The sequence below is a fragment of the Hemitrygon akajei genome, chromosome 18 (genome assembly GCF_048418815.1).
Source record: "Hemitrygon akajei chromosome 18, sHemAka1.3, whole genome shotgun sequence".
Classification (NCBI taxonomy): Eukaryota; Metazoa; Chordata; class Chondrichthyes; order Myliobatiformes; family Dasyatidae; genus Hemitrygon; species Hemitrygon akajei.
In genome coordinates, this window is record NC_133141.1 from 11,477,374 (window position 1) to 11,493,211 (window position 15,838).

The following is a 15,838-nucleotide window of genomic DNA, read 5'->3' on the forward strand; positions in this document are numbered from 1 at the left end:
TACACCCAAGGTGCAGGACACAGGAAACTCGGTGACAGTCAGGAAGGGGAAAGGGATTAAACAGCCAGTGCAGAGTACCCCTGTGGTTATCCCCCTCAACAACAGATATATCACTTTGGATACTGTCGGGGGGTGGGGGGAGGAGATGACTAACAGAGGAAAGGCACAGTGGTCAGGTCTCTGGCACTGAGTGTAACTCAGAAGGGAAGGGGGAAGAAGAGGCAAGTTGTAGTGATAGGGGATTTGTTAGAGGAATAAATAGGAGGCTCTGTGGGCAAGAATGAGATTCCCAGATACTATGTTGCCTCCTGGGTGCCAGGGTCCAGTCTTCAGCATTCTTAGGTGTGAGGGTGAACAGCCTGAAGTCATGGTCCACGTAGCTACCAATGACATGGGTAGGATGAGTGATGAGGCTCTGCGTAGGAAGTTCAGGGAGTTAGGTGCTAAGTTAAAGAGTAGGACTCCAGGGTTGTGATCTCAGGATTGCTAACTGTGTCACATGCTAGACAGGCTGGAACTAGGAAGGTTATACAGTTTAATATGTGGCTAAGGAGTTGGTGTAGGAGGGAGGGCATAAAATTCTTGAATCATTGGGCTCTCTTCCAGGGAGACCTTCTGTACAGAAGGGATGGTTTGCACCTGAACTAGAAGGGGACTAATATCCTAGCAGGAAGGTTTGTTAGAGTTGCATAGTGGTGTTTAAACTGGAGTTACAGGGGATTGGGAACCAGAGTACCAGAACAGTTAGTGCAGAGGTTGTGGAAGCAGCTGTTGGTAAGACCTCAGTCAAAGTTAGGAATCAAAAGGTTGCAACAAAATCAAAAAGGGTGAATACAGGATTGAAGATGTTGTATCTGAATGCACGCAGTTAACGGAATAAGGTAAATGAACTTGAAGCACAGTCGCAGATTGGGAGGTATGAGGTTGTAGGCATCACTGAATCATGGCTGAAAGATTATAGCTGGGAGTTCAATGTCCAAGAATACACATTGTATCGAAAAGCAGAGGGGGCGGCGTTGCTCTGTTGGTAAAAAATGGAATTAAATCATTAGAAAGAGGATCACAGGATCGGAAGTTGTTAAATTATTGTGGGTAGAGCTAAGGAACTGCAAGGGTAAAAAGACCCTGATGGGAGTTGTATACAGACACCCTCCCCAAAACAGTATTAAGGATGTGGGTCTACAAATTACAATGGGAGATAGAAAGTGCACGCCAAAAGGGCAATGTTACAATATTCATGAGGGAATTCAATATGTGGGTAGATTGGGAAAATCAGGTCGGTGCTGGATTCCAGGAGGGGGATTTTCTAGAGTGCTACGAGATGCTTTTTTAGAGCAGCTCATGGTTGAGCCCACTAGAGGATCAACTATTCTGGATTGGATGTTGTGCAATGAACCAGAATTGATTAGAGAGTTTAAGATAAAAGAACCCTTAGGAGAAAGTGATCATAATATGACCGAATTCACCCTGAAATTTGAGAAGGAGAAGCTGAAGTCAGATATATCAGTATTACAGTGGAGTAAAGGGAATTACAGAGGCATGAGAGGGGAGCTGGCCAGAATTGATTGGAAAAGAACACTGGCAGGGATGACGGCAGAACAGCAATGGCTGGAATTTCTGGAAGCAATCCAGAAGGCACAGAATATATACATCCCAAAGAGGAAGAAGTATTCTAAAGGAAAGATGACACAACCGTGGCTAACAAAAGAAGTCAAAGCTTTGGCCAACATAAAAGTCAAAGAGAGGACATATAACAGACCAAAGATTATTGCAAAGTTAGAGGATTGGGAAGTTTTAGAAACTAACTGGTTGATGTTGTGTACTTGCATTTTCAGAAGGCCTTTGACAAGATGCCACACATGAGGCTGCTTATCAAGTTATGAGCCCATGGTATTACAGGGATGATTCTAGCATGGATAAAGCAGTGGCGGATCGGCAGGAGGCAAAGAGTGGGAATAAAGGGAGCCTTTTCTGGTTGGCTGCCGGTACCTCGTGGTGTTCCACGGGGTCTGTGTTGGGACCGTCCTTTTTACGTTTTATTTCAATGATTTGGATGATGGAATTGATGGCTTTGTTGCAAAGGCTGCAGATGATATGAAGAGGGGCAGGTAGGTTTGAGGAAGTAGAGAGGCTACAGAAGGACTTAGATTAGGAAAATGGACAAAGAAGTGGCAGATGGAACACAATGTTGGGAAGTATATGGTTATACACTTTGGTAGAAGAAATGAAAGGGTTGACTATTTTCTAAATGGAGAGAAAATACAAAAACTGAGGCACAAAGGGACATAGGAGTCCTTGTGTAGGATTCCCTAGAGGCTAATTTGCAGGTTGAGTCTGTGGTGAGGAAGGCAAATGCAACGTTAGCAATCATTTCAAGAGGACTAGAATATAAAAGCAAGGATTAAGGTTGAGATTTTATAAAGCACAGATGAGGCCTCACTTGGAGTATTGTGAGCACGTTTGGGCCACTTATCTTAGAAAGGATGTGCTGAAACTGGAGAGGGTTCAATGGAGGTTCACAGAAATTATTCCAGGATTGACTGGCTCTGGGCTTGTATTCACTAGAACTCAGAAGAATGTGGGGGACCTCATTGAAACCTATTGAATGGTGGAAGGCCTTGATAGAGCGGACGTGGAGAGGATGTTTCCCATGGTGAAAGAGTCTAAAACCAGAGGACACAGCTTTAGAATAGAAGGGTGTCCTTTTAGAATAGAGGTGAGGACAAATGTCTTTAGACAGAGAGTGGTCAATCTGTGGGAATTCTTTGCCACAGGCAGCTGTGGAGGCCAAGTCTTCATGTATATTTAAGGTAGAGGTTGATAGATTCTTGATTGAACAGGGTATGAAGGGATACGGGGAAGAAAGGAGCCTGGCAGAACAGACTCGATGGGCCAAATGCCCTAATTGTGCTCCTATATCATATGATCTTATGGTTTAATACTGCAAACTAACATTATAAATGTTGGCAACACTCAGTAGATGAGGCAGTATCTGTGCAGAGAGAAACCAAGTTAATGATTCAGGTTGTTGAATCTTTTGCTAGTGGTGAGGTAAAACTGGGTTTGTACCATTCAAGTGGAATGTCTGATACCCAGCTCCCACTATGAAATTGCTTCACAATGTTTCTGTTCTGTCTGAGATCTGTTGTGTGTTTTCAATATCCCAATGGCTATTGGACCAAGCAGGCAGATCTCCTTCTCGTCACGTATTTGGGTCCTTTGTGTAGCTGATGAGTTTTGGACCCTAAACTGGACCTCCCTTATATTACAGCCCTGCCAGGGTTCTGCTAGTAGGTGCACTTCTGCCTGAATTAAATGTGTTACAGCTCCAGCCCAGAGACAGATGCAAGAATTCACTCCATATTACTATTCCAGTAACACCACAACTATGCTGTGTCATGTGCTACAGATATCCCTCAGGACTAAATAGGTGTGCATTGATCACAGTAAGGTGTTATGTACAAAAGCTGTGACAGGCAGTTAAATCAGTTGGCAGACAACACTGCCTGTGTTCAGATCTATTCATTCCCACTCCTCAGTCCTTATTGATGGGCAGCCTTCTGAGTTTAACTAGACTGTGAAATATCTGCCTGCATAGTTCACAGCTAAGTTTTGTTTGGTGAGGAACTGTTACATGGCTGAAAGTGACTGGTGCAGACTGAAGTGTGGGGCAGAGTCACAGTGCTTGCTGACCCAGTCATTGTCAGACATGTGCTGTGTGCCTGGGCTCCTTTGTTTGTCTGTGGGTTTCTCTCACTCGTGTTACTTCTAGAATTATCTCTGCAGCAAATGTGGGAAATCCTGAAGGAAGGTTGAGTCACAGCGTGAAATTTTAACCTGCCTTGGATTTCAGACGGGAATGTAGATCAAATAATTATAAAAAGCAAATAGGATTAATTGTTGAGAGCATCAGTGATGCTGAAGCCGGAGAATAAACTGATTCAACAGTCTCCTCTCTCCTGTTTGTGAGCCTCTTTTTTTAAATCTGCAGAATGCGTGAGACGGGTAGCTGTAGATCAGTGTCTGCGATCACGGTCTGAGAGATACTGTGTGCATGTGTGTATGCACATACAGGAGTGTGAGCATGCACAAGTGTTAGTGTGCACTTGTATATGAGTGCGTTTATGTGACCGTGAGTGTTTGTGAATGATTACCAGAATGACTAGGAGATCCAGGAACTTCTTGGTTGGAAACTCCACTCTGAATAAAGGGAAAGGAAACTGCTTTACAGGTTATTGAAGATTGAGGTCCAATAAGAAGCCAATAATGTAAAGAACAGGCTTTGGGTAGAAAAGGTTCAGGAGGTACAGCAGCTCACTGATAGCCATAGCACATGCAGATTCTCCAGCACAGTCAAGACCATCTCCAGATCAAACATCCAAGCCCCCTTGTCTATGAGAACACAAAACGGGGATGAACTTATAGAGGAGAAGGAAGTAGTTAGTGACTGCTGAAAGGAAGATCGCCACCAAGATCCCATCCTTGAGACTTTCCAGTCAAGTTTCTACACCTCCACAGGCCAAAAATGAGCTAAGAAAGCCACAGGTCAACTGAAAGGCAAGGGTTCTGGGGCAGATTGTATCGCTGCTGATATCCAAAACTTTCTGAAGGGAAATTTCAGATATTAATTCACAGCCTCACCTCCCACACCTGGGAAGAGGAGAATGCAACAGAGGTACTCGGAGACAGCATAATCATGACCAGCCTCAAGAAAGGAGTCATCTGACTGTGGTGACTACAGAGGGGCTTCTCTGCTGTCTTCCCCAGGGAAGATCATTGCAAGAGCTTTCCTTCGGTGTCTCCATCAGAGGGTGAAGTGTAGGGGATCACAGTGTGGACTGTGTCCTTCTAAAGGCATAGTAGGCATGATTTTCTCTTAATGAGGTATGGTCATCAGACACCAGTACCACACAGAATTGACTTGGTGCAGTGGCGAAGGGATGGAAGTCAAGGCCAGAAATGCAGGGAGCAGCACTGACCTCTGTGATTAGACTTCCTTGACATCACCAAAGCCTTTACCTCAGATTTGGTTGCTGCAGAAATTCATTTCCATTCCTTGTGAAGATGACATGTAGGAAATTACCTTAACCAATCCCAGTGCAGAAGGCATCAAGTGGAGCTGTGTAACACACACAAAATGCTGATCAGTCCTGATGAAGTGTCTCGACCCAAAATGTTGACTGTACTCTTTTCCACAGATGCTGCCTGGCCTGCTGAGATCCTCCAGCATTTTGAGTTTCTCCAGCACGTTCCTTGGATTTCCAGCATCTGCAGATTTTCTCTTGTGAGGGTGTGTCATTGTACCAACACTTTCCTCATTGTTTCTACAGTGCTGCACTTTACCTACACACTTCCCACAGGATTAGAAGTCATCTTCAGGTTAAACAGAAAATAGACCAGTGTGATCTCCTCTTCAGAATTAGGTCACCAACTTCTGTGCCGTCACAAACTGCATTTTGCAGATAATGCTCATGAATAGACAGATTTAGAGGCCAAGCTCCAAATCATTGCTGGTTCCTTCACTGACTAAATATCTAGACAGTTAAACATCACACAATAAGCATCTACCATTCGTTAAGATAATGGCTGATCTTCTACCTTATTGCCTAGGCTGTGTAACGATAAGATGTATAATGCTACCAAGATGCATCCTAGGATGTGCTGGGACACATCATCAGTGTGAGGCCCCATGTGCCACCTAGGAACTAAGGGTTCAGACGACGACATCATCAGTGATATAACCTGGTGACATCAGGTTTTTTGGGTCTTTCAACATCAGGCACCTTCACCTAGGCAACCCAGCCATGGCTGATCAGGCCCTGGCTTGTGTCCCAGCAACATAGGTCCATTCATCACACCTTTGGATCCGTAGCCATCTGGAGGCTTGCTCAACAGTCTCTTTAATAATTCTGATGGTTCATTTCTTTGCAGCCCCTGGAATTCCAAGGAGAGAGTAGGTTCTTTCACAGCGAACAGCCTGCAAAACCTCTGCACCCCGTAGAAGATAAGATAATGCCTATGTTAAAATGAAAGCTTCCACCAGAAATTTTGGAAGGTGCAGTGAGTGTAGGCTTGAAGTTAAAAGGAAAAAGGGAGAGCTAAGAAGGGAATGAAAAAAAATACTGACAGGTAAAATCAAAGGCAATCCAAAGATGGTTGATAACTGATTAGAGAGCAAGGGGATAAACAAAGGAGGGAGTGTGACCCATGATGGACCTGAGCAGGGATGTGGGTCAGGTTCAAAATGAATATTATAATTTCTCACCACAAAAGTGTGTTACAGTTGAGGTGGATGAGTGTGAAATAAGGCAAAGAGGAAGTATTACAGGGTTCATCATCTTTGAAAGTGGACAGACAAGGGAAGGAGCTTTACTGGACTTTATTTTGGGTGATGTAAATGATCAAGCAGAGGGAGTATCAATAGTGGAACATGTTGGAGACAGTGACCGTAACTCCATATATTTTAAAGCTGTTATGGAAAATGATAAGGATGAACCAGTTAGAAAGTTCTGAAATTGTGGTAAGGACAATTTCATTAATATAAGGGAGAACCTGGCAGAGGTAGACTGGGAGCACCTACTTGCAGGCAAGTACACATCTGCCCAGCAGCAAGCAAAGGAGAAATAGCAGGAGATCAAGGCCAAAATACTCCCATACAAAGGAAAAACCAGGGGTAACACGTACAAGGAATACTGAACGTCAAGAGATGAATAAAGAAATGAAAGGAAACATATGACAGGTATCAGGAAGTAAAAACAAAGGAGGCATGTCAAGAGTATAAGAAGCATAGGGAGATACTTAAAAAGAAATTAAGAAGGCAAAGAGGGGTGACATGGTTAATATAAATTCAAAGGGGTTTTATAAGGGATAACAGACAATTGTGCATGGAGCCAGAAGGTTAAGGTAAGGTCCTAAATTAAATCTGTGGTATTCACAAAGGAAATAGACTTGTAATTGGAGAACTCAGTGAAAGTGAAGGTGACAGTCAAATGCAGGTCTCATAAGTAAGTGGATACTTGATGCCTTAGTGGGCTTAAAGGTGGATAACTTCCCAGGACCAGAGGGGATTTACCTCAGGCTACTACAGAAGGCAAGGAAAAGATTGTTCAGGTTCCAGCTGAGATTTTTAAACCTTGACTGAACACAACTGCAAGAAAGGTAACAGGAAGAAGCCTGGAAACTCGACCTCTGAGCCTAACATCAGTGGTAGAAAGGTATGGAAACAATTCTGAGGGAGAGGAAAGCCAAGGACTAATCAGTGACAGCTAAAGTGGCTTTGACAAGGACAGATCCTGTCTGACAAATCTGATGAGCAAAAAAATATATCATGAAGGCTGGAAAATAGACGTGATGTAAAGCCTTTGACAAGGTTCTATAGGTTAGGGGTGATGGGATGCAAAGCAAATTGATAAACTGGATCCAAAAATGGCTTGGAAATAGAAGACATGATAATGGTAGAGGTCTTTTTGTGTGATGGGATCCCTGTGGTTAGTGGTGTCCCACAGGATTAGTGCTGGGACCCTTGTTGTTTGTGAATGACTTAGACATGGATATGGGAGGCATATTCCATAAGTTTGCAGATGATACAATAATTGGAAGTGTTATTGAAGTATGAAGGCTACAGAAAGATATCCATGTGTCGGTGAAATGCACTGAAAGTGGCAGATGGGCTTTAATGTGAGATGGTACATTCGGAAGCACTGATGAGCCTAGGACACATATCACTTTACAATCATCTTCAAAATGCTGTGAGACACAACATGCAGGAAATGTTTGTGCGAAAGTCAGCACTCTACTGATGTGTGAAGACTTTAGGGGATTACAAACCAAACTGTGTGCCTGTGAAACTGTTAGCTTATGAAGCAGGTATTCAACATGACAATTCTGTACCATGGCATTGCCATATAAACACACACTCAGAGAAATCAGTATGGTCCACATATGTACATTCTAAACAATATCTTAATTTTAATGTTAATGGTAAATGATATTGTTGACCTTTAATAAATAATGAATGCCTTTAGGAACAGGGCAGTGAGAGGTAAGTGGGCAAAGAGCTTCTGATGTCTAGGCACCTACTGTCAATTGGTCCAACGTGGTATTATGTTTCCTCTCTCTGTGAAGTTATTGTGCTGATTCCATCCGTGTAGGTTACCTGGCCTGGTACAGGTAGAATTGGTCAGTGTGACTATGAGGGGTCCTTCACTGTTATGTTCAGTGCTGTCTTTCCCTTGTGGTTTAAGCAATAGACAAAAGGGAAGGAGAGTAAATGGTATGATCAGGGACACAGACAAAGTGTAAGATCAGGAGAAAACATTGCGACCATGATCAGACAGTTTTCTCCAAACCCTATCTTAGTAAATGGACTTATCTCATTGGGCCACTTTCTTGCCAATCTCCAGTGGAGAACAGGGAAAGGGATGCTAAGCTCAGGGCAGTCAAATGGTGTAAAGGTGGGCTGGTGTCAGAAGGCGTGATCTTGTGGTGGGATTAAAGATACAAGACTGGGATGGAGTCACAATGAGAAATTATACAGGTTATGAAAATGCTTGGGAAAGTAGGTATATGGCAGTGGTTGGAATAAGGAGAGAGAAGCAAAGGACTTAGAGATCAAGGACAAGAGTCAGTGCAAGGACAGGGGAGTGTGGAGTAATTACCATCAATAGGTCAAGGGGGTCATGGATTTGCAGAGACACCTTGGGTGCCAGGTCAATGGAACTGTGCATACCTTACTTGGTTCAAAGTGTCAGCTCATACTTATTATTGACAGGTGGATCCTGATGATGTCATCACGAAGGAGGAGCAGATCTATCTGTTGTTTGAAGCGAAGGCGGATTGTGAAAAAAATCTGAGAGCAAGAGCAGCACAGACAGAAGGTAATGTTCCACTGACTTCAAATGTTTGAATTGGAAAATCAGCCACTATCGACAAATGCAGAATTGGATAAAACCAATACATTGCGGATCTAACTAGAAAACAGGGTCCATCATGATAGAATTCTTCATCATGGCAGAAATGGGGTTTTAAATCTAAACAAATGAAACTTTGAAGGTATGAGGAATGAGTTGATTGTGGTAGATTGGAGAGATTCACAGAAAGGTGCTTTGGTGGGTGGATAAAAGCCAGAAAAGTAACTAATGCAAGAATGGAGCAAAACCCAATGAAGCAAGTGACCCAACCGTGGCTAATAACAGAAGGGCAGGCGTAGAAAAGTGCCAGACGGTCCACCAACAGCCTTGATTCAATCCTAACCTCCAGACCTGTATGTTTGGAGTTAGCACATTAAAAAGGGATTGTTGTAGGATTGGTGTAAATGGGCATTGGATGACCAGTAGACTCAGTGGTCCAAAGGTCTGGTTTCTGTGGCCCTTCAGCCCATCATGTCCATGCTGAGCATTTAGTGTCCGTCTACACTAATCCTGTTTAAAAGCTCTTGATCAGTAACCTTCTATATCCTAGAGATCCAAATGCTTGTGCAGATCCTCCTTAGATGTAATGAGTGTCTCTGCCTCCACCACACCTCAGACAGTGTGTTCCAGACTGCAAATGATGAGAGGCTCAATAACGTGGAGGGTTTCCCAGGCTAGGGGAGTCTGGAACCAGAGAGGAAAGGCAGGAAAGATTATGTGAGAGTAATGGCACTTGGAATAGTTCACGGATAGGAAAGGGTTAAAGCAAGGGATATGAGCCAAATTCAGGCAAATGGGACGAACTAGCAAAGCAGCTTGGTCAGCCAGTTTCCGTGCTGTGTAACTTTATGACTCTATGGCTAACTTCTCAGAAATACACAGATAGCAGAGGACAATGAAAATGTGGAGTTAAAGGAAGTTTATATTAGTGAAAAAAAATACACAGGAGAAATGAAAGGGACTGTAAATGTCCAGTACCTGGTAATCTGCTCCCAAGGGATTAAAAGCATTGGTGCAGTTGTGGCGCTTTTCAAAGGTCTGGAGGATATGCAAGGTGCAGAGTGGTGCATATATGTCCAGACTACACAATAAAAAGAGAAAAAACACTGCTAACAAACTGATTGGTCCAACATCAGCAGAGGGAAAATGCTGTGTACAGAAGGTTATGGTACAAGTCACTTTGAATACATATCAGTAAGATTATACAAAGTTCCAAGTGCCCCTGTCATGTTTTGTCACCATGTAATCTCTCTGAATTGTGGAGAACAACATGTGTATAAATGTCTCTCTCCAGCAGTCTTCATCATGACTCCAGTACTACTATTTTTTAATGTTTCTTAACTGTACGTATGATTTTTTTTTTCTGTTCTATTGTTCAGCAGCAGTGAACCATCTGATTGGCCTATCAGAGTTCTCTTTGGGATCTAGTAGACTTGATCAGCATTTCTGATCTGGCTATTGTTCATGATTGCACTTAATTAAAAAAAATTGTGGGAAATTGCATTTAACAAGCTCACTGGAGTTTTTTGAAAATGTAACCAATAGAAAAGATAAGGCAACCAATGGACATGGTTTGCTTGGATTTCACAAGGCCAATAAAGTTCCATATAGGAGGTTAAGTGAGTGAAGTACAAGCACATGAGATTAGGGGTAATATACTAGTCTAGACTGAAAGTGGTTCATTGACGAAAACAGTGTAAATGAGTCTATTTCAGGTTGGCAGGCAGTACTATAGCAACTTGTGCTTGGACGCCACCTACTGGTAATATACAGTATGTCAATAACTTGGATGAGGGAAACACGCATTTCTAAGCCTGCTGATGACATGAAACAAAAGTGGGATTGTAAACCGTTAGGAGCGGGCAAAGAATCTCCAAAGTAGTTAGGCAAGTTGAGTGGGTGGGCAAACACACGGCAGATGCAGTATTACATGGATAAATGTAAAGTTATTCAGTTTGGTAGGAACCACAGAAAGGCAGGGTATTGTGGAACTGATGATAGATTTTTGATATACAGAGACCTAGGTCTCCATAGACACCAGTTGCTGAAAGCAAATATGTGGATGTAGACAGTAGGCAGGGCAAATGATATGTTGTCCCTCATTGCAAGAGGACTGGACTGCAGGAGCAATTGGCACAAGTCACACAGGGCTTTGGGGAGAGCACTCCTGTGGGTATTTCTGTTTTCCTTACAGAGCAAGGGTGTGCTTACCAGATTGATTCCTGAGATGGCAGGAATTATTGTACAAGGAAACACTGTTTGGCTGAGGGCTGGAGATTTCAGTTAAGAGTACAAAATCCCGACAGGGTTTGATGGTCTGGATATGGGGAGGTTCTATCCCCTGGCTGAGAGGTAGAGAGTCAGGGAGCATAGTCTCTGGATATGGGGTAAGACTGAGGTAAGCAAAAGTTCTTCACCCAGAGGTTGGAGAAGATGGAATTTTCTATCACAGAGAGCTGTGGAGGCGAGTCAGTGGATATAGGTGTGACTAGAGAGCTAGATTTCTAAACACAAAGAGCTGAAATATTACATTGAGATGGAAGATCAGTAGATTGCAGAGCTGGTTCAAAAGACTAAATAGTGGTTCACAGTAAATAACAGGGCCCTGGGAGTGTTGTATAACAGAGAAACCTAGGAGTTCAGGTACATGGCTCCCCAAAAGTGCCATCACAGGTAACAGGGTGATGAAGAAGGCTTATAGCACACTTGCCTATATAGGAAAGGGCATTGAGTATAGCAGTTGGGATGTTATGTTACAGCTGTACAAGAAGTTGGTGAGAGTGCATCTGGAATACTGTGCATACAGGTTTCCCCTGCTATCCAAAGGTAGAGCGTTCCTATGAAACCGTTTGTAAGCCGAAATGGCGTAAAGCAAAGAAGCAATTACCATTAATTTATATGGGAAAAATTTTTGAGCGTTCCCAGACCCAAAAAATAACCTACCAAATCATACCAAATAACACATAAAACCTAAAATAACACTAACATATAGTAAAAGCAGGAATGATATGATAAATACACAGCCTATATAAAGTAGAAATAATGTATGTACAGTGTAGTTTCACTTACCAGAATTGGGAAGACAGTGAGCACACTGGAAGGTTCATGCATTTTTCTATCATACAGTTCTTTGTAAGCACTCAAACCATCCTGCAAACCTGCTCTAAAGCTATGTGCCCTTTCAAAATTAAAGTCATACTTTTCTGTAGTCATTGCAGCACTGAGATGCTGCAATCAGATGCTGAGTGTAGCTCCCGGGGAAGGAGCTTGGCGACGCCACTCTCGCTGCTCAGGGTGCGCACTGCCTCTGTAATGGCTCACTGCAAAACAAACGCTGAACGCTATTTTCGCTTTTCGCCACTCGCTGCTCAGGGTGCGCGCTGCCTCTATAACAGCTTGCTGCAAAACAAACGCTGAACGTTATTTTCATTTTTCGCCTTTTTTCCTAAAAGCGAAAATCCTCTGCGGATTTATTTCGGTTAGCGAAAACAGGTACTAATGTAAGTCTTTTGTAAAAGCAAAGTGGCATAAAGTGAACTTTCGTAAAGTGGGGGATCACCAATTCTGATCACCATATTATAGCAAGAACGTGATTAAGGTAGAGAGGGTACAGAAAAGATTCACAAGGGTGTTGCTAGCAATAGAGATCTTGAGTTACAAAGTGAAGCTGGATAGGTCGGGACTGAACCGAAGGAGGTTGAGGGGTGCCCTTATAAAGATGTATAAAATCATCACGAGTATAGATAAGGTGGACGGTCACTGATCACAGTAGTCTTCTCAGGGTAGAGGAGTATAAAACTATAGGGCATGGGTTTAAGGTGAGAGGGGCAACTTTTCACAAGCTGGATGGTGAGTATGTGAAATGAGCTACCAGAGAAAGTGGTAGAAGCAGGTGCAATTACATGTAAAGGACATTTAGACATTTCATGGATGGGAAAGGGTTAGAGCAATATGGGCCAATCACAGGGAAATGGGATTAGCTCAGGAAAGCACCTTGGTCAGGATGAATGAGTTGTTTCAGTGCTGAATAACTCTACTTTTTAAAAAAAGGATTCAAAAGATAATCAGGTAAGATAAACATGAAAAAAAACATTGAATACAACCTTGCACAAACAATAGCAAAGATTCAGGATCATTATACTGTAATGGGGATAATGGATGGACAATAATTGTCAGTAATTACAGGAAAAATTAAATCCAGACCATCACAAAAATCTAGAACCAGTGATTATTGAAAAATGTTGAAGCTTTGGCGAGTGTGTAGATGAAGAGCAGAGTAACAATGGTGCATGAACATATAGGGACAGAAGGTGGGGAGAGTTAGGACAGACAGTGTCAGTGAATCAAGGAGGTTATGAGTGGAAAGCTGACTGAAATTGGGAGATGCTTAATGGGAACAGGATGAGTAAATTCAGGTGATTAGTGTATGTTGTATTTATGAATTAGGGAAATAATTAGCAGAGAAAGTGCATGTGTATTGTTGATGTGGTTAACGGCAGGTGTGTCCATCACCATGTGTGATAGTTTGTAAAGTGTACAGTGAGTTGTGGAGATGGTTGGTAGTGAAAGTACTGCTGATTTGCTTAGTAGTCTCAGTGAGTGTTTCCTAAAGTCTTCATACCTGGAGCTCGTCAGTGCAGGGGTATAGGAGAGAATTTGGGTGTTGTGAATTCTGAAGATTATCAGTGGTGGGATTCTCCACGGACAGGAGAGATGGTTAGTGGAGAAATGTTCGGTGCATATAATTCTGGGAACATACACCATAAGACCATAAGATACAGGAGCAGAAGTAGGTCATTTGGCCCATCGAGTCTGCTCCGCCATTCAATCATGGGCTGATCCAATTCTTCCAGTTATCCCCACTCCCCTGCCTTCTCCCCATACACTTTGATGCCCTGGCTAATCAAGAACATATCAATCTCTGCCTTAAATACATCCAATGACTTGGCCTCCACAGCCACTTGTGGAACAAATTCCGCAGATTTACCACCCTCTGACTAAAGTAATTTCTCTGCATCGCTGTTCTAAATGGACGTCCTTCAATCCTGAAGTCGTGTCTTCTTGTCCTGGACTTCCCTATCATGGAAAATAACTTTGCCATACCTACTCTGTTCAGGCATTCCATCAGGTCCAGGAGATTTATCCACTCTCAGTCCATTAAGTTTCCTGAGCACCTTCTCAGTTGTAATTTTCACTGCACAAACTTCACTTCTCTGATACTCTTGAATGTCCGGTATACTGCAGATGACTTCCACTGTGAAGACTGATGCAAAATATGTATTCAGTTCCTCTGCTATCTCTGCGTCTCACATTACAATGACTCCAGCGTCATTTTCTATTGGTCCTAAATCTACCCTCAACTCTCTTTTACCCTTTATATACTGAAAAAAGCTTTTTGTATCTTCTTTGATATTTGTTGGCAGCTTCCTTTCATAATTCATCTTTTCCTTCCTAAAGACCTTCTTAGTTTCCTTCTGCAAGTTTTTAACAGCTTCCCAATCCTTTATCTTCCCACTAGCTTTAGCTTCCTTGTATGCCCTCTCTTTTGCTTTTACTTTGGCTCTGACTTCACTTGTTAGCCACGGTAGTGTCCTTTTTCCATTCGAAAATTTCTTCTTATTTGGAACATATCTGTCTTGCACTTCCCTCATTTTTTGCAGAAACTCCAGCCATTGCTGCTCTGCTGTCCTTCCTGCTAATGTCCCTTTCCAATCAACCTTAGCTAGTTCCCCTCTCATGCCATTGTAATTTCCTTTATTGCACTGAAATACCGACACATTGGAATTTAGTTTCTCCTCAAATTTCAAAGTGAACTCGATCATATTGTGATCATTGTTCCCTAAGGGTTCCTTAACCTTAAGCTCTCTTATCACCTCCAGATCATTGCACAACACCCAATCCAGTACAGCCAATCCCCTAGTGGGCTCACCAACAAGCTGTTCTTAGACATTCTACAAATTCTCTCTGAGGTCCAGTACTGGCCTGGTTTTCCCAATCCTCAGTCATGTTAAAATCCCCAACGATTATCACCTCTGACACACCTTTTCTATCTCCTGCTGTAATTTGTAATCCACTCCAGACCCAGCACACATTCCCTTAGACATGGGGCCGAAAATTGTTCACAGAATTGCTCCTTCAGTACGCTAAATGTCAGAGAGTTGTGGTCATCATCTCACCGAGAGGTCTTCACTTGACCACACTCACTACCTAAGGCTAGATCCAGTGTAGCCTCTCCTCCAGCAAACTGATCCACATACTGTGTCAGGAACCCTTCCGAGACACACCTAACTGATACTTTTGCACTAAGGAAGTGCCAAGCAATATTAGGGAAGTTGAAGATGCCCATGACGACAACCCTGGTATTTTTGTAACTTGCTAAATATCTGTCTACTCATCCACTCCTCTATGCTGATGTTGTAGCTGGGGAAGGGCGGTGGGAACGAAAGAATACTCCCCAACAGAGTGATTGCTCCCTTCCTGTTTCTGACTCCCAGCCACACTGACTCATATCAGTGAGCACGGAGGTACAGAGGAGGTGAAGCTCCTCGGTACCTCTCACTCAATCCGCTCTGTCCTGTGGTTGCCTTTTGCTGGATTGTGCACATCTCTGATTGCTCTCTCCTTGGTGTCTCTGCAGGTGCTGTCTGCCAGCCTGAGTGGGATGGCATTGTGTGTTGGCCCTCTGCCCAGGCCAACCACAGCGTCTCTGTCTCCTGCCCCCACTACATCCATGACTTTAACCACAAAGGTAACCACTCCTGCTTGCACTCTGACGGAGACATTGCTCACACTGGGTGCAGTGGCACTGTATTCAATACCCACAGTGGTCTCACACCTCGTATACACCAGCCACCCTCAGATGGTGCTGTTCCTGACAGCACACTCAGGGCTAATTTTCCTTGTGCTCACACCACACCCATGCTCGGACT

General features: G+C 43.2%; 1 protein-coding gene across 4 annotated transcripts in view; it reads left to right on the forward strand.

Moving 5' to 3' along the window:
• Window positions 1-15,838, forward strand: part of LOC140741558 (parathyroid hormone/parathyroid hormone-related peptide receptor-like) — a 60,642-nt gene that overhangs the window by 14,032 nt on the left and 30,772 nt on the right. For 3 of the 4 annotated variants that reach the window (XM_073071857.1, XM_073071858.1, XM_073071856.1), the window contains exons 3-4: window positions 8,771-8,876; window positions 15,547-15,657. In XM_073071857.1, coding sequence (XP_072927958.1) covers window positions 8,771-8,876; window positions 15,547-15,657 — 217 coding nt within the window. The remainder of the gene's footprint in view (window positions 1-8,770; window positions 8,877-15,546; window positions 15,658-15,838) is intronic. The other variant, XM_073071859.1, reaches the window with a different exon arrangement.